Below are 22895 nucleotides of genomic sequence, written 5' to 3'. Positions count from 1 at the left end.
TCTCCTCTGCAAAACAAAGCACTGTATGCTGCTGCCTCTTTTGCATCATAGGGACTTGGCCTCCTCTAAATCCAGAAGCACGATGACAGCTCCTACGTGGGGAGAAACTTCCATGTCACAAAGCACCTCTGCAGCCACGCTGCGGGTCACCCCCGGGAGGCAGTGGGGTAGGAATGATCCCCCCTGGGTGCTGCCCTCCCCACCAAGCAGCAGGGCCAGGGCGAACCAGGCTCTGCGGGCTGTGAATGAGGACCGGGGGCCCACACAGGGGCTGTCGGATCCCCGATGTCCTGGGACACCAGGACAAACTAAGCAGCTCGGACTTTGGGGGGATAAACTAGAATGATTTTCTAGCATTGCGCGTTACCAACTGTTTTATAAGCTGCCCTTATGAATCAGACAAAGAACCCGGTAAGGCCAGCACCCCCAGCGCACCTGCATCCCCGCCGGAGAGGAGGAACGATCAGGGGCACATGGCAGCTCTGGCTCAGGACCTGAGCCCAGCCCTTCAAAGGCATCTTCAGCCTCGTGCACCCATCCTCTCTGGGCCCCAAGTTCTTACTGTGGGGCACCCCGCAGAGGGGAGGGACCAGGTCAGCATGCCAGCCGCACCGCCAGGGGACACAAGACTGGGCACAGAGGGCTCCTTCCCCCACAGGCCCTACAGAATCTGGTTAGAAAAAGGCAGCCGGGGAGAATCAGACTGCGGGCACTGAGGCTGGGACTGCCGTGGCTGGCGGGGTGGGGACAGGGGGCTGGGGGAAGAGGCCGGCTTCGGACACCCAGGGTGCAGCACCTGCGGGCTGCATTCAGGCAGAGCTGGGGACCCGTCACCTGCAGGACGGACGGCACAAGGTCTGCCCGGGGGACAGCGAATCCTCGGGGAAAAGTACAAGGTCCCTGGGGCACCAGACCTCAGGGCAGGAGTGACCATCCGCTCCGGGAGGCGCCTCCCTCCAACCAGATGACCCGGCGACCCTCCCGGAGTCCACAGAGCTGGGCGCAACCAGACCCCTGGGCTGGGCAGGTCTCAGAAGCCGAAGCACACGAGAAGAGGTGGGACCCCAACTTCACTGAGCTTCTGGGAACTGGACGCAGGAAGCCAAGCCCATGCCCCCCCCCCAACTCCGCCAAAAGCACCCACAGCGCTGGGCGTGCTGAACGCTAGGAGGACTCTGTCTTCCTCCTGAAGACGCCCCTCAGGAAATGACTGTTCCCACGGAGATGACACAGCAGTGTGCAATTTCACAATTCTGCAGAGAGTGAGGGCCTTTAAAGCCTCTTCCATGGATGTTCCACTGTTGGACTCTCAAGCTGTCTTCCGTGCACACAGAATCATGTTCCTAAAACGCCACAATTGCACACGCAATTGCCCCGTGCCCACCAGGGCGCCAAAGGTGCTTTATTTAATTTGTTTTCTCTTCCTGTTTACTCTCCCATTCAGTTCAATTCCCCACAATGCAGTGTGTTCACAACACGCCCTGCATCCAACCCTGTGACATCCAGGCCTGAGTCCATCCTGAGTTTGGGGGAGAATCAACCTCATGGCTCCTCCGAGGTCTGGCGCACCGGCTGCTGCGCCGCGCTTGTCCCCTGGCCTCGGTGAGCCTCGAGTTAAGAGAGCAGGGCCCTGAGGAGGCCAGCAAAGCGTTCTAACCAGCCGCCCAGTAGCGCCCTCCAGTTACAACAGGGCAGCATCTCTGGCCAGACAGCAACACGAGAGCGAGCGATGGGCAAGGGGCTCGTCTTCACGTCTTCCAAGGCCACCAGGGACGCAGTCACGTCAGGTGGGGCGGCCACACTGCAGAGCCCTGGGCAGCCCTCCACGGGCTCCTGCGCGTGGGGCGGGAAGACAGGAAGGCCAAGCGGGGCGGCCCAGCACCACCACCCACCCGTGGGCACGTCCTCCCACCCAGCTCAGGGACCCTCGCGTCCAGGGCTGCTCCTGGTGGCCCTGGACCCTGGCAGCACCGTCCCTGTTTGCGGAGCAGCAGGAAGAAACGCAGGGCAGGACCCTTTGCACGAGGTCACTACCAGCTTCAGGTCCCTGTCCCCAGCTGGGACTCACGCTGGCGGGCCAGGGCCATTTCTCGGGCATGCAAGGCTCAGGGGCCGCCCAGCGTTGGGGGTCACGAGCGGTTCCTGGGACAACGACGAGCCTTGGGCTCAGCGCACTCGCTACACTCTTTCCGAACCACCGCCCCCCACCAGGTGCGGGCCTCGCGAGGGCAGTGATGTCTGGCTGGGGCCTCCCGGAGCCGTTTCCCCAACCAGAGAAGCCCCAGCGTAACTGAGGCAGCGACACCTGAGCCACCATCAGCCTGGGGGACTCGGGCACCTGCATCACCTGTCGTCCAGGTGAGAGCTGGCCGGGCGCAGGTGTGGACGCTGGCCCGGGTCACCAGGGAGGCGGGGCCCTTCTCCCTTCCAACCGACGGCCCGGCCGGCCTGCAGGCTCCCCCGCACCTCCATGGACAGCGGGCCCTCAGGGGGCCCCGTCGGCCGCCCGCGGCCATCCCCCCCTCACTCGGCGACGCAGGCCGGTGCCGGGCTCTCTCGGCACCGCCACGTGCCCGACGCAGAGTGACCCGGGGGGCCGCAGGCCTCCCACGAGCGCAAGGGGGCAGGGCAGGAGGCTGCCTTCTCCCCAGTTCACAGACAGCAACCGGAGGTGGGAAGAGGCAGGGTGGGGGCGAAGGCCGCCCTGGAGCCAGGCTCCCACAGCGCGGCTCCTGCGGGCATGGCCGGGCCCGGCCTGACAGCAAGGGCAGGAGCCGGGATGAGAAAAGGGACCAGGTCTCGCCATCTAGCACCTCGGGGCGGGGCAGGCTGGGCGCTGGGCTCTGCTGGCCCGGACAGAGGCCCTCCCTGTCCACCGTCTCCTGGTGGCCGAGATGGAAAGCGCCTGGGCGCTGCGGCAGGGCTGGGTGGCTTCCCACGGCCCTCGGCGGGTGGAGCAGGGTCCTCAGAGCGTCTGACAAGCATGGGAGCTGAGGGGCCACGGGCCAAGCGAGCTGCCCAGTGTCACCACACTGTGGCCTGGGACAACAGGGCCTCCTTCCCTGTCCCCTCACCCGAAAGATGAGGGGCTCGAGGAGGTGAAGCAGCCAGAGAGTGACCCCCAGACAGTGAGGGGCAGAGCCTGGTTCCTGGTCCCCTCCACTGGTGTCTCCTCACTGCACCCCAGGCAGCCCGCCCTCCCAGGGGTCAACACTGCCCACAGTACCACCGCACAAGGCACGCCTGGGGGTGGGGACGGGGTGGGGGATCGGCCCACCTGGAGCCCCTGGGTCGAGCACAGAGCCTCTGATGGATGGGGGCGGGTGTAAATCTCCCACGGAACCGCTGAGGAAAAACGTGGCTCAGAGAGGCTAGCAACCACCCCTGGGTCACACAGCTACCAAGTGCCGGGCAGCCAGGCCATGCGATCACGCGGCCAAGCCCCTTCCCTAACGCCCCACTCCCCACGGCTGCCACGAGGCTCCCAGGAGGCTCCCAGGAGCCCCCGGGCCATTCTGCTGAGGACACACACCGGCCGGCTCAGGAGGTATCTCCTGGAGTCCATGACAGCATGTTTAATAAGGCCAGTGTCGGCAGAGCCCAGGCCCCACGTGATCTGTGCCCTCGGCCGTGGAGTCTCAGGCAGCAGGTCAGCGGTGACCTCAGGCAGCCCGTCTCCAAGCTCCTCCACAAATAACCCTGTGAACGAAATCTAATACACCTCTCTCCCAGCAGGAAATCACACTCGGGTTCTTCTGAAAAGGCATTTACTTACTTGAAAATCTCTTTCTTCCAGTATTTCTTTCCTCCATCTCACGAGAAAAGCAGCACACACGTACAGGTGGAAATGCGCGAAGCCCTCAGGTTCCGACTGCAAGAGAGAACAGCCGAGAAGGTCAGCGTGCAGCCCAGACAGGCCGGCTGGGGACACAGAGCGGGGCTGGCCTGCTCGCTTTTTGACTCAAGGCCTCCGCTTCTAATTCTCATCTCATTAAAATAAGGACAACTTTCTCTCTAATCGGGCAGCGGGACACAGCGGATGTGCCCGGCGACCGGGTGCTCGTTTGCTTTCTTGCACGGATGATGGGCAGCAACGATAAAAGGCCAGTCCGAGGGGCCCCCATTCTTGCACCGCGTGAGAAGGGACCCGTTTTCCCCACAGAGGCCGATCACTCAGCCCTGAACGAAAGGCAAGAGCAGAGCAGGCGTCCAGCCCGGGCACCGCCCGGAAACGACGCTGACCGGAAGCGTGGGGCAGCGAGGATGCCGCGGGTTCCCCCCGAGTGGTCACCTGCACCCCTCCTCGCTGCTCCCCGCGCTGCCGGGACAGACCTGGGAGTGGGCAGGGTGGGGAGAGGCAGACCCAGGGAGATGGGATAGAAGACTACGGAAATCATAAAATCCCAACTTGTTAGTGAGTTGGGACAAGGGGGTGCAGCACAGCTGTGAAAAGAGGTCAGATGCTAGATGGTCTGACGGCTGAGCCAACAAAATAGCTGATGAATGCGGGACTATGGGGTAGGAGACGAAGAGGAACCAAGGATAACACCAACGTCCTTGGCCTGAACAAGCGCAAAGAGGAAGCCGTCGTTTCCTAAGAGGAGGAAAGGTTTGTGGGAAAGGGTGCGGGAGAAAGTGTGTTGATGGGAAGGTTGTGAGTCTGTCCTGTGGACACGCACCTGATAGGCCCCGAGTGGAGCTGTCAGGCAGGCAGTGGGACAGATGAGTCTAGGGCGTGTTACCGAGTCCAAGCTGGCTCTGCTCGCCGCACGACAGGCCAATACATCGGAGACGAGGTGCTGAGGCAGGGAATAGGACTTTATTTGGAAAGCCAGCAGACCGAGATGGCGGACTAGTGTCTTTGTAAAACCATCTTATCGGGGTTTGGATGCCAGTTTCTTTTATAGCACGGAGAGGAGGAGGAGATGAGAAGTAAAGTGAAAGGGCCGTAAGTTTTGCAAATAACCCCTGGAATAATGGCCAGCCTCAGGGAGGGGATGTGTCGATTTCTTCTTTCTTGTAGCCAGCCATCCACAGGTGGAACAGGGTCCGGATGTTTCCCTGAACAAAGGCACTTTGGTTTAACATTCAGGGGGCAGGGTTCCCCAAGGCAGGCCGCTGTGTACAGACAGTATCCTTTTAGTGAACAAAAGCAGCGGAAAACAAAGGTTAAAGTAAAAGAAACAGATGCAACATGTAGTCAGAATTGGCTCTTCCCTGTTACAAGTGCAAGAGGATGGCCCCACGGTCCAGGCCACAAGTTTACACTGAGGGCCTAACGGAACGAGCAGGGAGCTGGGAGGAGTGTGAGGTGCTGCCAGAGGGTCAGGTAACACGAGCCCGGGGAGGTGACTGACCACTGGGTTTAGCCACATGGAGGTCACTGGCAGGTCACACTGCCTGGAGTGTTAGAGGGTGCTGAGGAGAAAAGCCAGAGACGGGAGCGTGCTTCTGCATCCCACTGCCCTGGGCTGGCCGAACTGGCATCAGCATGTTGAGCAGAGCTGCTGCAGTGTGGCGGCATCCTCGCCTTCTGCTTCCTGACTTAACAGCGACCCGACCACTGCTCTGCACCTTACGTGTCGGAGAAGGAAGCTGTCTCACACTAGAACTTTGTGTAGATAACGCGTAGCGGGTTAGGTCGGTGCCCTCCTATTCCTAATTTACTAGAGTTCTTATGGATGGTTACAGAATTTCATCAGATGCTTTTCCTGAATCAACTGAGACAATAAGATTGTTTTCCTTTAATCTGTGAACGTGGTGAATTACATTAGTATCAGAGTTTCTTTAATGTTGAACCAACCTTGCATTCCCTGTAAACTCAATTTGGTCACAGTAAGGTATATTTTTTAATCACAGCTCGGCCCTGTTTGCTGATCTTTCATTTAGGATTTCTGCTCTCACACTTACAGAAAACTGGCCTCTCATGTTCCCTTCTAGAACCATCCTTGTCTACTTTAATCATGAAGATTGTGTTTGTCTCTTTCCTCCTCCTCTTCTCAGAGTCTGTACGAGACCGAGATACCTGTCCTTCGAAAGTTGGCTAGAAATGGGCTGGGCATGAGGTCTTCTTTGTGGAAAGGCTGTATTCCTGATTCAATTTCCATATGATTATAAAACACTTCAGACTTTTTAAAATTTTTGAAAACTTATCTTTTTGTAGGAATTTGCCACCTACAAGGTTGTTCATAATATTCTATTTTTCTTTGAACCTCTGCTGCATTTGCAGCATCTAGACATTTCTTCTAAAATCATTATCCTTCTTGAAATGCAACCTTTAGAAGATCCTCTAATGAGAGGTCTTTGGGCAGTAAACCCTTTCAGCTGTCGTCTAAAAATGTCTTTATTTCATTCTCATTCTTGAAAGATAGAACTGTTGGTTATTACTTTTAAAGATGTTAAAAATGACATCTTTTGGCCTCCACTGTTTAAAGCTATCAATCTGTTTGTCATTCCCTTGTAGGAAATCACACTTTTCTTTCTGGCTGCTTTTGAGATACCTCTTTGTCTTGGATGTTTTGCATTTTCCTTATAATATTTATTCTGCTAGAGGTATCCTGAGAATGGGCTGCTTTCATCAGTTTTGGAAAACTATCATCCATTATCTCCTATCAAACATCCATCTGCCCCCTGCCATTCTCTGCATTTTCTCAGAACCCAGGTTAGGCAGGTGTAAGGTCTTTTCACTCTGCTCTCCATTTCACTTAACCTCTCTTTTTATATGTTCCATCTCTTTGTCTGGGAGAATTATTTTCTTCAAATCTTTCCTCCAGTTTACGAGTCAACTCTTCAACTGTATCACAATTCCTGTTTAACTCACCCATTAAATTTGAGACTTGCTTCTCTTCTCAGACCTGCTTTGTAACTCACGAGTTTCCCTTTCCTCCTCCTTTTTCATCCACTGTGTTCCTTTTTATCACTTTAAACATGTTAAACTTATTTTCTAGCACATCTCAGATCACTTTAAAGTCTGTAGTCTTTGTAGATCTCTTCCTTGCCGTTTGTTTTCTCTGCTGAGTCCTGCTCTTAGTGGCCTGCCTCCTTGTACTTTAGTGATTTTCCCCCTCTTGGAGCTTACGTTTGATGAAATAAAATTATTTTTAAGGCGGGACAAGAAATGTTTTAACATAAAATTCTCTCTGCCAGTCTGGGCCACTACCCCTCTTTAGTGTGCACTGTGCACCTATGCTACCCATGACCCAGACCTCCCAAAGGACACGGGCATGCCTGCTCCGTCACAGACAGCAATTTTCTCCTGGCACCAGCAAGGGAACTCCTTAGGAGATAACGTTTCTTAATCCTGTAAGGGGTCAGGATGACCTACTACTCGCCTTGTGCGTGCAGATCTGGACTATGTAAACTGTCAATACGTCCTTTGATGGAGTATTACTCCTTCTCTCGAAAATGTATACAACTATGCTTTAACTTCTAACCGGAGGAACAGTCCTCAGAGCTTCTGAAAGACTGTCTCCCAGGTTATTATCCTCGGGTTGGCTCGAATAAAATTCTCCATTTCTTTCTTAGATTGACTATTAATTTTGCGTCGACACGTTCCTTGGAACTTTTATCTGTTGGAATTCTTTGAGGCGTGTATCAAAAATGGTCTTCTTTGGGGAAGAACAACTTTGTGCTTGCTTCTGCCAGAGCCTAAGGGCACTATTATCCCGTCTACTTTCAACTAAATTTTCAGCTTGAAATTCTGTAAGACAAGTAACATGAATCGGGACTCCAAACTCATGTGAATGCAGGACTGTGGTCAGATGTTCCGAAGGGAGGTGTTTTCCTTCCTTTTCCCTTAACTTCCATGGCCAAGGCCAAGAAAGGCGAACAGCAGCCCCTGTTCAGTCCCTGGACAGGCTCCAGGTTTGTCTCCTGCCTGAGGCTCATTGCAACCAGGCAGAAGGCCCTGGCAATTAACTGGCAGGTGCCCCTGGGGGAAGGCCTGCTTGGATGTTGCTCCCTTATCTCTCTCCATTTACATTTTCTCCAGATTTCTCCTATACCATAGTCTCTCTTCCTTTGCAGTTACGTTTTTGAGAAATACACCAGCAGCCTTCCCTGTATCCTGTGACGGAGGGGGCTCTTAATTTGCTTAACAACCTTTATTTAACCGGGGAGCGCAGAGGTCAGCCTCAGGCCAGCCCTGGGACCCATCCTCACTGGGAATTCAGGAGGTCGGGCTGTGAATCCTGCGTCCCCATGATGTACCCCCAGCTGGTGAGCGGAGTGCAGTATAAGCCACGCGATCACAGGAACACAGCATTCGGGGAAAATGGAGTTTTACAGCTTCGCTTAAGTGGATTATTTGTCTTCGATGACTTGGTAAATTATATTAAAATAGCAATTTAATAAATAAAACATTCATATCCTAATGGAAACTGGGCTTCTGCTTTAATGAAGCTTAACCTGGACAATAAACGTCGCCATCGCTGCCCGGATGAGATGAGCCTAGGAGGCAGGCTCTCCGCGGCGGACGCCCGCACATCGCAGGGCCTGCCACCCGTGCCCACTCGGGATGGGGGCCTCCATCGTCTTTGGGATCTGACACGTGCAATCGGGACCTTCCCGACTGGTGCAGAATCAGCCACGTGGACCCGCCGTTTCCAAACAAACCCAGGGAGGAGCCGGCGAGCACACAGAGAGCTCTCCAAGGGAAGAGGATGTGCCTTCGGGAAGCCCCCTGGGCAGCGGCCACTGCTGGATGACCACGGCGCCGACCCCCGGGAAGCACAGCGCTGCGGCCATTTCAGAGCAGGCTCTAGGGAGGTGCCTGGCCCTCCAGTCCAGGCCTTCCAGCCGCCACCGCACAGGGCCCAGGCTGCAAATCCTTGTCTCCCATCTCCCCAGGCTCCAGACGACTTGGGAGGGAAAGGAGGCCAGAGAGCTGGAAAGGCCACTCAGCGGTACACCAGGACAACAAGCAGGCCTTCTGCCTTCGTGGCAGCCCATCACCTCTGAAGAACAAGCCTGTTAGCAGAGTCTCCTCCTAAAAAGCTCACCCTCGGGGTTCTGAGGCTGGGGACTCGGGGGGTCAAAGAGAAACACCGGTCCTATAACAAACGCCCTTTTTAGAAAATCATCAATCTCTCTAGCTGAGGAAAAGACAATTCACATTAGACCCCAGATGCACTTGAAAATGACCATCTAAAAGCCCCAATCCCACTCCAGTCGGATCAGACATCTGAAATCTCAGGTCTTAAGATTTTTATTACCTCCAATCAACTGTGTCTAGCAAACCAGACAGCAAACCCAATCCCCGCTCCAAAGAGAAGGCAGCAGGATGATGGATGCCCACGTCACTGCAGGGGACCCCCGGCACTCAGAGCCCCTCCCAGGGCAGACGGAGGAGAGGAAAGGACACCCTGACAGGCCAGGACTGCAGGCAGGTGGGCAGCCTTTGGGTGTGTGGGGCCCATCCCTGTAGGGTGTTCCCTGGGGGAGAGGTGGAAGCACCCAAGAATGCATCACACCAAATAAGTGCAAGACAGCCGTGGGAGAGACGCTCAAGTTCTCTGAAAGACATCAAAGGAAACCTAATAAACAGGAAGATGCACCGGGTTAATGGACAAAACTTTCAAACCTGAAAAGATGTCAACTGCCTTCCATTGTAATTTATAAATCAATGTATTTCTAATAAAAATTCCAACCATGTTTTTTTGTGGAACATGAAGCATATTCGAAGGTTGATGTTGAAGAGCAAAGGGCCAAGAATAGCAAGACAACCCCACAGATGGCCAGATAAGGGGAAGATCTACATCCACTCCCAAGACGTTCTGTGAGACTGATGAAGACCATGTGATCTGGGCCTAGGACAGGTGGGCCAGGCGAGCAGAGACCCCAGGCACGGGCCTGTGGTAATGTGGGTATTTGTCTTTGGCAGACAGGGTAGGCGGACCAGCTGGGGAAGGATGGATTATTTGATAAATGATACTGAAATAACTGGCTATCCATATGGAGAAAGTAAAATTAGGTCCCTACCTCATGCCACACATATGCCCCAATTCAAGGTGGATTACAAAGCAACCTGCAAGGCAAAACCTTAAGAGCGCAGGCATCAATTTTTAAAAAAATCAGTAAATCTGACAACACAAAAATTTAAAACTTATGTTTGACAAAGGCACTATAATTAAGGTAAAGGTATAAGGCACAGACTAGCAAAGGATATCTGCAGTGCATATATGACTGACAAAGGACTGTATCCAGTATCCGGTATGTGTGTGTGTGTGTGTATACATACACACACACACACACACACTTTTTTTTTTTTTTTTTTGCGGTACGCGGGCCTCTCACTGCCGTGGCCTCTCCCGTTGCGGAGCACAGGCTCCGGACGCGCAGGCTCAGCGGCCATGGCTCACGGGCCCAGCCGCTCCGCGGCATGTGGGATCTTCCCAGACTGCGGCACGAACCCGTGTCCCCTGCATCGGCAGGCGGACTCTCAACCACTGCACCACCAGGGAAGCCCACACACATATTTTTTAATCCTCCTAAGAATCAATAAGAAAAAGACAAACTACCTAATTAAAAAAATGGGCCAAGGATGTGAACAGACCTCAAGTGGTCAGTAAAAATAGGAAAAGCTGCTTATACTCACTGGTAATCAGGGATGTGCAGAGCAAGGCAGGTAAAAGAAAGATGTCAGTTCTTGTTTTTCAAATGGGCAAAGCCTAGAAATTGGGAGGACTGCAGAGTATAGGAGAGGATGTGGGCATGCCGGGCGGAGCGGTGGGGGGATGCACCTGCTGTGAAGAGCCTGGTAATATCTAGATGTTTGCATCCTGTAACCCAGAAAAGGCCTGTCCTAAACAGAGCATCTCCTACACCAGGGTATAAGGAGACACACACAAGAACGTTAGGATTGAGCGCTGTTTGTAACTGCAAAAAACTTAGAAACAGCTCACGCCTTTCAACAGGAGATTGGATAAATTATAACATATTCATACAGTGCGAAACTATAAAGAGTGAAAATAAATGAAAGACAGCTACACCCATCAACATGAAAAAGCATTAAAATATAAAGCTGAACACAAGAAGCAGGTCACAGAAGAATACTTAAGTGTGACGCCGTTTACAGAAAGTTTCAGAATATCATCAAGATCATAACTATTGTTTATAGATATATATGTATGTGGTGAAGATGAAAAAAAAGCACGTTTAGAAATCATAAAAACCAATTTCAATGTAGTGGTCACCTCTGGAGAATAAGGAAGGAAGCTTCAATGACAAATGTGAAATTTAATTTTTAAATAAGTAATAAATTATCTGAAACAAAAATGAAGAACGAACTGTCAGATTTGACAGAGCTGTGTAGTAAGTACACAGGCATTCACTGGATTATTAGCTACACTTTCTGTATACTTAAGACTTTTTAAAATTTAGATAACTAATAAGGACCTACTTACTGTACAGCACAGGGAACTCTACTCAGTACTCTGAAATGACCTATATGGGAAAAGAATCTAAAAGAGTGGATATATGTATATGTGTAACTGATTCACTTTGCTGTACAGCAGAAACTAACAACATTTTAAATCAACTATACTCCAATAAAGTTTTTTTTTTTTAAAAAGAGGCTTTTTATAATTGAAATAAAAGAAACAGACTGGGGACTAAATTGCAATGCTCTTTTCTGGGGTCACTGGGTGAGGGACCACTAATTCCTGTGGCTCCAGCCCAGCCTGGGGCACCTGTCTGGCCCCAGCCACCTCGCTGTCACTCAGACTGTGGCCTCAGGTGGATTCTGACCTCCATGACCTTGGGCAACCCCTGCTCATGTCTCCTCCCAGGGCCACAGGCACAGGGGGCGGGGGGCAGCCCCTAACTGCCCTCCGTCTTCCCTTTGACCTTCCTTCTGAGACTCTTTCCCCTGCCCTTAAACCAGCGGGGCTGTTGGCATGTTTACACTCTTACAGAGAAGGCTTGATTTTTGACAGAAGCTCAGAGGACGAGAACTTAATGCAGAAGAGCTGTCCCTGGGGGCAACCCGGCCTCTCCCCTCTCCTCCAGCTGCTGGCCAGAGGCGGAAGATAAACCCGGGCGCTCCTAACATGAGTTTTCTTCAAACTGCATGTCAGGTTCCACAGTGGATCTAGTTTTGCTTATAAAATGACAAAACGAAAGTTTGAAATGACTACACGATTAACTAAATGCAAATGACTTACATGTGGAGTACACTTTTCAAAACGCAGGCAATCGGGCAAAGAAACAGCTTTCCTTCTGTCTTTTATAGAGAAACTGTGATAAAAGGAACAACTGTTCACCTTTAATCCCATCATTAAACTTTGCTTATAATTTTTGGCACTGAAATAAAACCGAATGGCCTTCTGGCACAGGAGGCTTTCCTGTGTACATGTATTTATGTAGATGGATTTCCGAGGCCATTCAAACGACAGGAATTGTTTCCCATTCTTTGTGCGGATCCGAGTGCACCAACTTCAGCTGTGCAAGCAAAATCTTTGCTATGATTTCCTTTGAAATATTCATCACCAGGCCAGTGCATTACACAATTACCTACCAGGAATGCAGAGCACGGCCATCTTAAAATTCACGCCAACACCCTCATGTTTGGGGCCCGGGCTGCTAATGGGACTGTAAATCACATTTCATCACGGAGCCAGATCCTGAGGCATGAGTGAGCTGGTGCTCGTCCAGCGGCCTCAGAGCGACTGATCTATTAGCTCTCGCCAGATCATTCAGGCATGTGTCTGTCCACGTCTGAGAACACTCCAAATGGCTACATGACAAAGGTCACGGCCAGTCCACTTCATTCCGGGAGTCACTGGTTGGGAGCTCATCCAACAGGGAGGGCTGGTCTGGGAAAGGGAGACCACCTGCTGTCGCTCTGATGTGTCAGCAATTCCCAACTGAAGTGAACATTCTAAAGCCGGAAAAAGCATAAGGTAACGAAGAATACTGAAATATTCTTTTACATTCCTAATAACTGTTTATTCCTTTGCTGATGATGTATCAGGGTTCTCTGGAAAAACAGCACCAAAAGGATGTGTGTGTGTTGGGACAACAGGACACACACATTTATATATATACATATATATGTGTATACACACACACACACACACACACACGCATAAAGAGACTGACTACAGAAGCTTGGAGAAGCCCAGCAGGCTGCAGGCCCAGGGAAGAGCTGTGCTGCAGCTGAACTGCAAAGGCCTCCTGGAGGCAGAACTGCTTCTTGCTCACGGGAGGCTGGCCTTTGTTTCATTCAGGCCTTCAGCTGATTAGACGAGGCCCACCCATGTGACGGAGGGCAATCTGCTTTATTCAGAGTCCACCAATGTAAATGTTAATCTCATCCAGCAACACCTTCGCAGAAACATCCAGAATAATATCTGACCAAATAGCTGGGTATTGTGGCCCAGCCTGCTTGACACACAATTAACCATCACCCAGATCACGGTCGATCTTCAATTCTGAAAGGGACTCTACAGTGCTGTGTTGCTAGGTCCTTTTAACTGACGAACGACTGGTTTAGGTATTCAATTAATCAACAACAGAAACAACAAGCTCCTACGGCTCACAGAGCCATAAGGGAGAAGTTGATCCTTAAATGCAGACAAGGCACATCAGCGAAAACCAGTTAAGAGCCAAACAAACAATGGCTTTGATTTAAATACGCTGGCACAGGCCTCAGGACAGACACACATTCCCCCAGCACGTGCGCCTGGAGCAGACTGTGTGCCACTCGGCCCCCCCCGGAGCACGGGCCGCTCGTCACCTCCAAGAGACATCAGGCGAGGGGGTGCTCACACCACAAGTTCACAAGTGCTGCGTTGCCTGCACATGCCTGGCTCCTTTATGGATGAAATCAAAGGCATCCTTTGAATGCTGCTCTGTCGAAACTTCGTGAATTATACAAGCTCTGGAGAACTGCGGGGGCCAGAGCCAGCACCACATTGTCACTGACCTCAGCTGTCCTTCTTACGGCCCCTCCCATTTCCCAAATTTAAACATTGCATCCCTGATGGCCTGGCATCTTTGTGAGACCATGAATCACGGTCTGGACTATGGGCACCCCCTTACAGGCATTTTTGCTACCCTGTCCAACCTGATAATCCCTACTGTTGTTTAAAGTTTGTCAAGGATGTTCCTGGCAAATTAAAAGGAAGAAGATCCTGCTGTGGGTCCCGATTATTTTTTCCTTGAAGTAAGAAATGACATCTCACCAGTTAATAACTCAAAGCTTCAGTTCTCTCTGTAGACCAGACTGAGCCAAGAGAGCAGAAAGGGCAGAGTGAGCTGCAGCTCTCGGTGAACAAGCCCATTGTCTGTCCACAGCCCTGTGAGGACGGGCAGGCCTGCACACGTGCCCGTCCACAGGCTGGTACCGGGAGAGCTCCAGTGGCACACCCTGCCTGTGTGGCGAGCGTGTGCTCGGGAGCTGGGTCCCCCCCTCACCGCCCCCATCTCCGCTGCAGCTCCGGCCCTGGCCTCCTCCCCGACTCTCTCCTGAGGCTCCTCCTCCAAAGGCCCCTGCCTCTGCCCGCACCTCCCCGGCTGCCTCCCCTGCGGCCTCTCTTGGCTGACTTGGAGGGCTGTGCAGCCTCCCTCCTGTGCTCAGTGCCATGTCCCCACGGTACACCAGGACACGCGTGTGCAGCCCGCTCCGGTACCCCCGCCCTCTGCGCAGACACCGGCCCACAGGGACCCCTCTGTCCTCCTGGAGAGGGCAGCTGACCTGGTCCCAGCTCCCGTGCTGCCTCGGCTGCCAAGTGCTCGTCTAGGAGCGCAGAGCGCGTGTCTACTCTCGGGGCGAGCTCCGGGAAGGCCAGGGTGACGTGTCTAGGTGCACAGCGCAAAGCCCTGTGCCCGGACAGGGTCAGAGAATGAGGCCGACACCCCGCTGCGTATCTCATGGTGAGCACGAGTGTGAAACTTGTTTAAAGACGGACAGACAGCTTAGCTCCAAACAAACCTCAGTCTCCTCGATGGAAAGGGAGGGCTGAGCCAGACACCTTCTCAGGCCTCGGACGGCGGGACAGGCTCCAGGGTTTGCACTGCGAGGGTGGGACCCCGAGGGGGCGAGGGCCACGAGTCCACTCCCAGAAGGGTCGTTTCTGGATGCCTGCCTCTGTCCACTCGCCCACACGGCCATCAGCCTCACGAGAGGTTCTCTGTAAAGCCTCACTCTGGTAGTAAACGAACGAGGAGGATTCTGAGAGCAGAGGACCTCGTGGCCTGTAGAGGCCCCTGCAGGCCCCGTGTCTGCCTGGACGGGGGAAAGATCACTCATTTGCTACAACAAAGCAACAAAGGACACTGACTTGAGCCAAGATGTTAGCTTTTCCATCTCCTTGACTGGCGTTCCCCAAAGTTACTCAGCCAGGGGAGTACGCGGGAGGCAGACGGTGGTGGTGGAGGTTCACGGGGGCCACGCACACCCTCCACCGATGATACTGTCTGAAACGAGAGGGCGCGAGCTTGGCTGGTCCCCAGACACCCCCGGCTGACGTGGAGCTCCCCGCGGGCCTCCCATCACCTGTGCCCTTCATGCCAGCTCAGGGCTTGGCATCAGACGTGCCTTGGAGCCCGTCGGGTGGATGAGGCTGACTCAGATGGACCAACAGATGTCCACTCTCAGCGTGAAGCAGAAGCAGAATCTCAATCTCTTGGTCACGGGCCTGGACCCTTCATTCTTAACCAGCTCCCAAGAGGCTGTCACACAAAGTGAAATCCGAGAACCACTCGGGTTGTGAGCTTCTGGGGACGAGGACCTGCCTTCCCTCTGCCTGGGCCTCCCCCAGCAGCTCGCGCACTGTTTCCACGCACAGCCGGTATTTGGAAAATGATCAAAATACCGAGTGAATGAATGTCAAGTCCCAAGTTACGGACTAAGCTCGTTGCCTCCCGATGAGTGAACATCCTCAGACCACCAACCTTGAGTCAAGATTTATATCAGCCCCCTTGTAAATAAGGCTGTGACTAGGACTGTTATTGCTTTGAAACTAATTTGAACAAAAAGAATCCACATTCGCCTAATAGCCATTCTCTAGGGAATGCCCAGATTTAGCAGAAAACATTGACAACAGAGAAAAGAATTTCCTGTGAGCTAAAACAAGGAAAATTACACAGACACCGCGCAAACTAAGAAATGAGAAAGAGTCTGACACGATGCGACTGTCCCCGTGTCGTGTCCAGTGGTCCCGCCGCCATGACTACAGGACCACTCTACATCCTTTCAGGGCTTGTTCCTTCCAAACTCCCTCCCCCAGGCCAGGCCTTCAGAGTGATTTCTAAAAACATTTTATAATAAGACTTTTCAAAAACTCCCCAAACTAGAAAGCACAGAATAAAGGAGCCCATGTACCCATTCTTCAGGGTCCACAACGATCACATGTGGCCAAACCTGTTTCACCTCCTACCCAATCCCCACGCCGCCCACATGCTGTGGGAATACTCTAAGGAAATCCCCGTCATCACAAGTCATCCATGAAAAGCATGTCACCTGTTCCGTGGGTGTTTCCCACTCGGGCTCCGGCTGGCGAGTGGCACCTGTGTCCCCTTCCCCAGGATGTCCTGTGAGCTTGGGCTTAGACCCTGAAGCTGGGGCGGAGTCGGATGCAGTTCTGTTTTGCGGGAACTGATGGAGCAGCGCACCCTTCATGCTTCCCATCAGGCTCGTGGCTTCTGCGTCTCTCCTTCACGACACTATGACTGATTAGCGGGTCCAGGTTTTGCCAGACGGATCCATGCGTTAGAAAGTTCCCTGCCAGCCACCTCTGAAGATTTTCAACGCCACTGGGGAGAGTCCTTAAGCTGTTATACGATTAGGGTGACAATGTGATTCCTTCCTTCCCTCTGCATTTATATCCGCTTTTTTTCTGTAAGGAATAACTTCTCCTCAAAAACTATCTGATTGCCAGAAGAGCACAATACTTGCTTGAATCGTTCCTTTTGTTTATCAGGTGATGCTGAGCTGGTGAGGGTTTAATTTAGAAATCACGATGAATTCATAGTAAATTAACATATTTGGTTTATTTTAATCCACTGCCTTCATAATTCTTCCTGATGTTCAATTTTCCCCTTTCTGACCCCTTTAAATTGGGCTTCTGACGTGACCCCAGAAGCCTCTAAGAGGCCCCTTTCTTTCTTTATGATGAGGTGCTCCAGAGTCATCTGGAACATTTCCTGCCCTAGACCTGGGACTGCGCCTTCTCCTAAGGAGCCCTGGTTCCTTTCACGGGAAATGGTGGAGACTCCACAGGTGCTCATTTACACCGGGCTGATCACTGGACCCAATACTTTTCAGTGGAGGAAGCTAGAAGATGTGGTTTTATTTCTTTTAAGGAGAAGTGAATACATCGCAGGTTCACACTGAGCCTTAAATCATATTTAAGATTATAGCGTTTTTCCTTCTTTGATTTTATGCTTGATTCTCTTTTAGGTTAAAAATCTTAGTTCCTGTAACATTATCATAATTACTATTTGCTTTACCCTAATGTATGTATTTATGTGTAATGTGTGTATATTAACAATAGTTTCAAGATAGCACTAATGTTATTACTAACAATGTGATTACTGAGTAGAGTTCTAAAATTTTTTTGCAATTCTTTTTGTGCTTGAAATATATGCTACTGGGACTGTGCACGCAAGTTGCTCAGGAGTCTATTCAAAGTAATTTTGCCCTGTGTGATTAGGCCACCAACTCAATATAGAGTTAGGTTCATGTTTTACCTTTTAATTTTGTGCTTGCTTTTTAAGGCCCACTTGCTTAGGTTTAGTTTGGTTTTACACTTATGAAAAGCAACACATGATTCCACAGTAAAAACCTCAAACAGGGTGCATTTGGAGAAGTCGGGCTGCATCCCTGTCTCTCCACACCACCCATCCTCCCCACGAAGACCACACCTTTTCCACTAGGTTCTGGTTTACCCTTTCACTGACTTTTGTTTATAATATAAGTAAACATGTGTGCACTCAGGAAAAGGTGTGTGTGTGTCTGTCCGTCCGTGTGTGTCTGCGTGTCTGCTCATACACTCCCAACCAACAAGTGAGGGCACCCACGCATGCTGTCTGTGCCTTGCCCCTCCCAGCAAACAGTACAGCCAAGACGCCCCCAGCCACGCGTAGAAAGCCCCCTCAGCCCTCCTCACCCCTGTGGGGTGCACCAACCCCTGGGAGCGTCAGTTTAGTCAGCCAGCCCTGTGCTGACAGACATCTGTGGGGCTTCGGGCCTTTCACCGTTACAAACAGTGCTACAAAGGATAGGCCCTGTGGAAATGGCATTTTCTATTTTCTCCAGCTTAACTTTCGGATGGCTCCTGGGCCAACAGGGAAGAGCCTGTGTTGTTGGCAAGAGAACAACAAATAGCCCTTGTATGCATCCTTCCTGGGCCCTGCTTTCGACCCGCTGCAGCTCTGTTCTCACCTCACCACTGGCTGCCCACCTTTCTTATCAGCTTACGGGTCAGTCACTACCGGCTGACGGCTCACCTTCGGTGGGCGCTGGATAACCAATATCGCTGCATGTATACTAGCAGTACAGAGGGACAAGGGCCTACACTGTTGTTTTCTCATTGAACCTTTTGCCGAGATAACTGGAGATCCACGTTCAGTTGCAAGAAATAATACAAAGAGACCCCATGTTTCCCCTACACAGTTAGGGGCTACCCTTCTAATCTGCAAGAAAAGGAACACTGATCGACCCCCTGGCCTGGACCCCGTGCGGCTCACACAGCTGACGGCACGAGCTCAATGGACACATCACGGTCATCAGATATTCCACACGGGCTACTGAGCCGAGGCGTGTAGTGGGCGCTGGTGGGCTGAACATTTTTAACCTGGAACACGATTTTAGCTTCACCGTTTAAATGAAGACTCCTTTGCTTTGCACATTCACCAGCGCACAGGTATGTGGACGCAGGATGCAGTGTATCCGTGTGCATGGATGCAGATGCTGGTGTGACCTTTTCTAAACAGAGTCCAGCTATTCTCCCATCTCTCTCCCATCTGGGTTCCTGGTGAATAAATATTAATTTGACCATGAAAATTATACTGTTCAGATCCTTGGCCATTATTTTTTTTCTGTTTGATAATTCATACACTGATAAGAAAGAACTAAAGTTCTCCATTACCACTGTAATCTTTCTATCAGATTCTGGCTTTATGTTTTCTTATCTCCGTGACTTGGGACATATATATTTAATATTGTTTTACTACAATAAAATGGCTGTCTTTAATTAACTCAATACAATTTCCTTTAGTCTTTTTAATCTTAATATTATCATTCCTATTTTGCTTCTGCTCGAGGTCGAACGGGAGAGCTTTGGCCAGCACTTTATTTCTAATCCTTTTATGTCCCAAAAGGAGGAATAAATGCTAAGAAGGAAAATTCAAACAAAATCTGACAAATATATTTTAAGATTTTACATGAATGAAACATTCATTGAATCTGTGGGTATTTAAAATAAGAGTTTTGGTGCTCAATTTTACTTTTTGGAAAAACTCAATTCACGGCCAGCTATAAATACTTTGATGTTTTACTATTTTTAAATTGTTTAAGTAAATACTGAGTTAACGCCAAATATCTTTTACATATATGGGAGTAAAAGCTTACCAACAGAACCAGAATCCTTCGGCTTACTATCCACTGTTTAAGAAGAAAACTAACCTCTCACGGGGTAACCTTCTCCAAAGCCAGCCCAGCCCTTTCCCTGAGATTCCAACCCTTCCAAGGTACACAGTGTCCCCAGCTGTGTGTTTATCACTTCCTTGGCTTCCTGTATCTTTGCACCACAGTCGTTTCCTTCTGGATCTGAATTTTAGATAAATGTAGTTCAAGGTATGTATGGCTGGAGGACTTCTATTTCATTCAACACGACGGCCCTGAAATACACGCCTGTCACTTCATGCTGCCGCAGACCATGACTACCTTCCGTGCCTCGCTGACACGCCACAGTTTCTTCATCCACACCACTGCCGACGGGTCTTTAGGCTCGTCTCCATTTCTGGCTCTTACAAATCAGCACTGCTGGGATCCTCGTGCACGTTTGTAAGAGTCTCTCTAGAGGACTGGTTCTCAGACCGCTGTGTGCTCCAGAACCACTCGGAGCCCCACCCCGCCAGCACATCTGATCCAGGGCTGCTTTGGGACCGGGCCCGACAACCTGCGTGTCTGACGAGCTCCCCAGCGCTGCCGCTGCTGCTGACCCAGGACCACACTTTGAGAACCACCGTGCCGTGTGGAGTTCTGCCACGATGGGAACGTCTTACGTCTGTGCTGTCCAATCGGCAGCCGCCAGCCGCAGCGGGGTCCTGATACTTGAAAGCTGGCCTATAGGACTGGGGAACTACATTTTTCAGTTCTTTAAATTCTAACTAAACGGCCACATGTGGCTAGTGACAGCGCAGCTCTGAGTACATATAACCCAGGAGTGGAATACTGGGTGGAGAAGAATGCATCTCCTCAACTTTCCTAGGAAAAGCCAAATGATTTTATGAAGTGTTTTTTACTAGTTTACACTCCCCCCGACCGGCCCCTCCAGCGTGTATGATGGTTGTTACTGCTCCACATCCTCAGTCCTCCGTAAAGTGTGATATTCTGACTTTCAAACTTACGCAGAGGGTCCTTAAACCCTCCCTGGTAACAGGCGTGCACGGGTGCGCACGTGCGCACACACACACGCACGCGCGCACACACACACACACACACACAGCTTGGCACGAGGGTCCTGGGGCAGGGCGGGAGCTATTGCTAAGCAGCCTGACCCTGAGGACAGAGCCCTTTGGGGGTGACTGATTTTAGCCATTGTGGTGCGTGTATGGTGGTCTCTCACTGTGGTCTACTTTGGCCTGCTCTGATGACTAATGATGTTGAGTATTTTCTCAAGTGTTTATTGGCTGTTCATCTACTTTGGTGAAATGTCTGAGTCTTCTGTCCAATTTTTAATTGAGCTATTTGTCTTTGTAATATTGAGCTACAGGAATTTGTATATACCCTGGATAGGAGTCCTTTGTCAAATACGTGTATAACAAATACTTCCTCCCAGTGCCTCTTAACCGTTCTGGACTTCAGCCGGTTCCATTAATCTACTATTCAGTCCTACGTCAACATCACACCGTCTTGATTACTGCGGCTTACGGTCCACCTTGAAATCAGACTTTAAGCTGTCCATCTCAGTTCTTCTTTAACAAGATGTAAGGCTTGCAATCTTGGGTCCTTTGTATTTCCATATACATTTCAGAATAAACTAGTTAGTTTCTACAGAAAAGCTTTTGGTAGAATACGATTGGGAGTGCATTGGCTCTACAGATCAATTTGCGGAGAATTAATATTTTAATATTAAGTCTTTCAACTTATAAACATGGTGTCTATCTCACCAAGTATTTCAATTTCTCTGAGCAATGCTTTGCAATTTTTAGTGTAAAAATCTTAAGTATCTTCAGTTAAAATTGTATTTTTGCTATGAATTTCATGTCAGTATAAATGATATTGGTCTCTAAATTTCATCTTCTCATTTTTCATTGCTAATAAATATACAATTGATTTTTGCATATTAACCTGTATCCAGCATCTTTATTAGTTCTTGTTCTTCTTTTTTTTTTTTTTTGTCAGACTCTAGGATTTTCTACATATGTAATCAATAAGGACAGTTAACTTTTTACTTTCCAATCATTATAATTTTTATTTCATTTTCATTCCTGATTGTCCTGGCTAGACCTTCATGTATAATATTGAATAGAAGTGGTGAGAGCAAATATCTCTGACTTGTTCTCAACTTACGGGGAAAGCATCTGATAGCTTTACCATTAAACGTGACGTAAGCTGTAGTTTCTGGACGCCTTTTATCATGAGGAAGCTTCCTTCTATCTACAGTTTACTGAGAGTTCTCTTCATGAGTGGGTGCTAAATTATCAAATGCTTTTTCTGTATCTTTTGACATGATCTTATAGTTTTCCCCCTTATTCTGTTACTGGGATCAATTACATTGAATTTTTTTGTGTGTGTGTGGTACGCGGGCCTCACACTGTTGTGGCCTCTCCCGTTGCGGAGCACAGGCTCCGGACGCACAGTCTCAGCGGCCATGGCTCACGGGCCCAGACGCTCCGGGGCACGTGGGATCCTCCTGGACCGGGGCACGAACCCGTGTCCCCTGCATTGCCAGGCAGACTCTCAACCACTGCGCCACCAGGGAAGCCCTACATTGAATTATTTTTGAATGTTAAACCAACCTTGCATGCTTGAGATAAATCCCCTTGATCGTGATGTACTGTTATTATTATTACTATTATTATTTTTTGCAGTATGCGGGCCTCTCACTGCTGTGGCCTCTCCCGTTGCAGAGCACAGGCTCTGGACACGCAGGCTCAGTGGCCATGGCTCACGGGCCCAGCCGCTCTGCGGCATGTGGGATCCTCCCAGACCGGGGCACGAATCCATGTCCCCTGCATCAGCAGGCGGACTCTCAACCACTGCGCCACCAGGGAAGCCCTGTACTGTTATTTTTATAATTTACTGATTCGATTTGCTAATGCTCTGTCAAAGATTTCTGCAACTTTGTTAATTAAGGTATTGGTTTATAATTTTCTTTTACTATAACGTCCTTGTCTCATTCTGGTATCTCAGTTAGGCTGACTAATAAAAAGAGCTGAGAAGTGTTCTCTCTTCCTTTATGCTCTGTATTTGTGTAAGATTGGTATTATTTCTTCCTTAAGTATTTGAAAGTTCACCAGTGAAGTCATTTGTGCCTGCAGTTGTCACTACAGAAAGGTTCTTAATTATGAAAGGCATTTCTTAAATGAATACAGGGCTTTTCAGGCTTCTTATTTCTTCATGTGCAAAGTTCGATCATTTGTATCCTTTAGGAATCTGTCCTTTTCCTCTATGTTGTTAACTTTACTGACTGTTACAAGTTGTGAATAATATTCCCTTGCTAAGT

At 50.4% G+C, this 22895-nt stretch overlaps 1 protein-coding gene across 2 annotated transcripts in view; it reads right to left on the bottom strand.

Moving 5' to 3' along the window:
• The window catches only part of TBC1D22A (TBC1 domain family member 22A), a 311485-nt gene that overhangs the window by 28768 nt on the left and 259822 nt on the right, over positions 1-22895 (bottom strand). For both annotated transcript variants that reach the window (XM_067698424.1, XM_067698423.1), the window contains exon 12: positions 3776-3871. In XM_067698424.1, the coding sequence (XP_067554525.1) occupies positions 3776-3871 (96 nt within the window). The remainder of the gene's footprint in view (positions 1-3775; positions 3872-22895) is intronic.

Source organism: Pseudorca crassidens, chromosome 11 (assembly GCF_039906515.1).
Source record: "Pseudorca crassidens isolate mPseCra1 chromosome 11, mPseCra1.hap1, whole genome shotgun sequence".
NCBI classification, from domain to species: domain Eukaryota; kingdom Metazoa; phylum Chordata; class Mammalia; order Artiodactyla; family Delphinidae; genus Pseudorca; species Pseudorca crassidens.
This window is presented reverse-complemented; position numbering and strand designations above follow the sequence as displayed.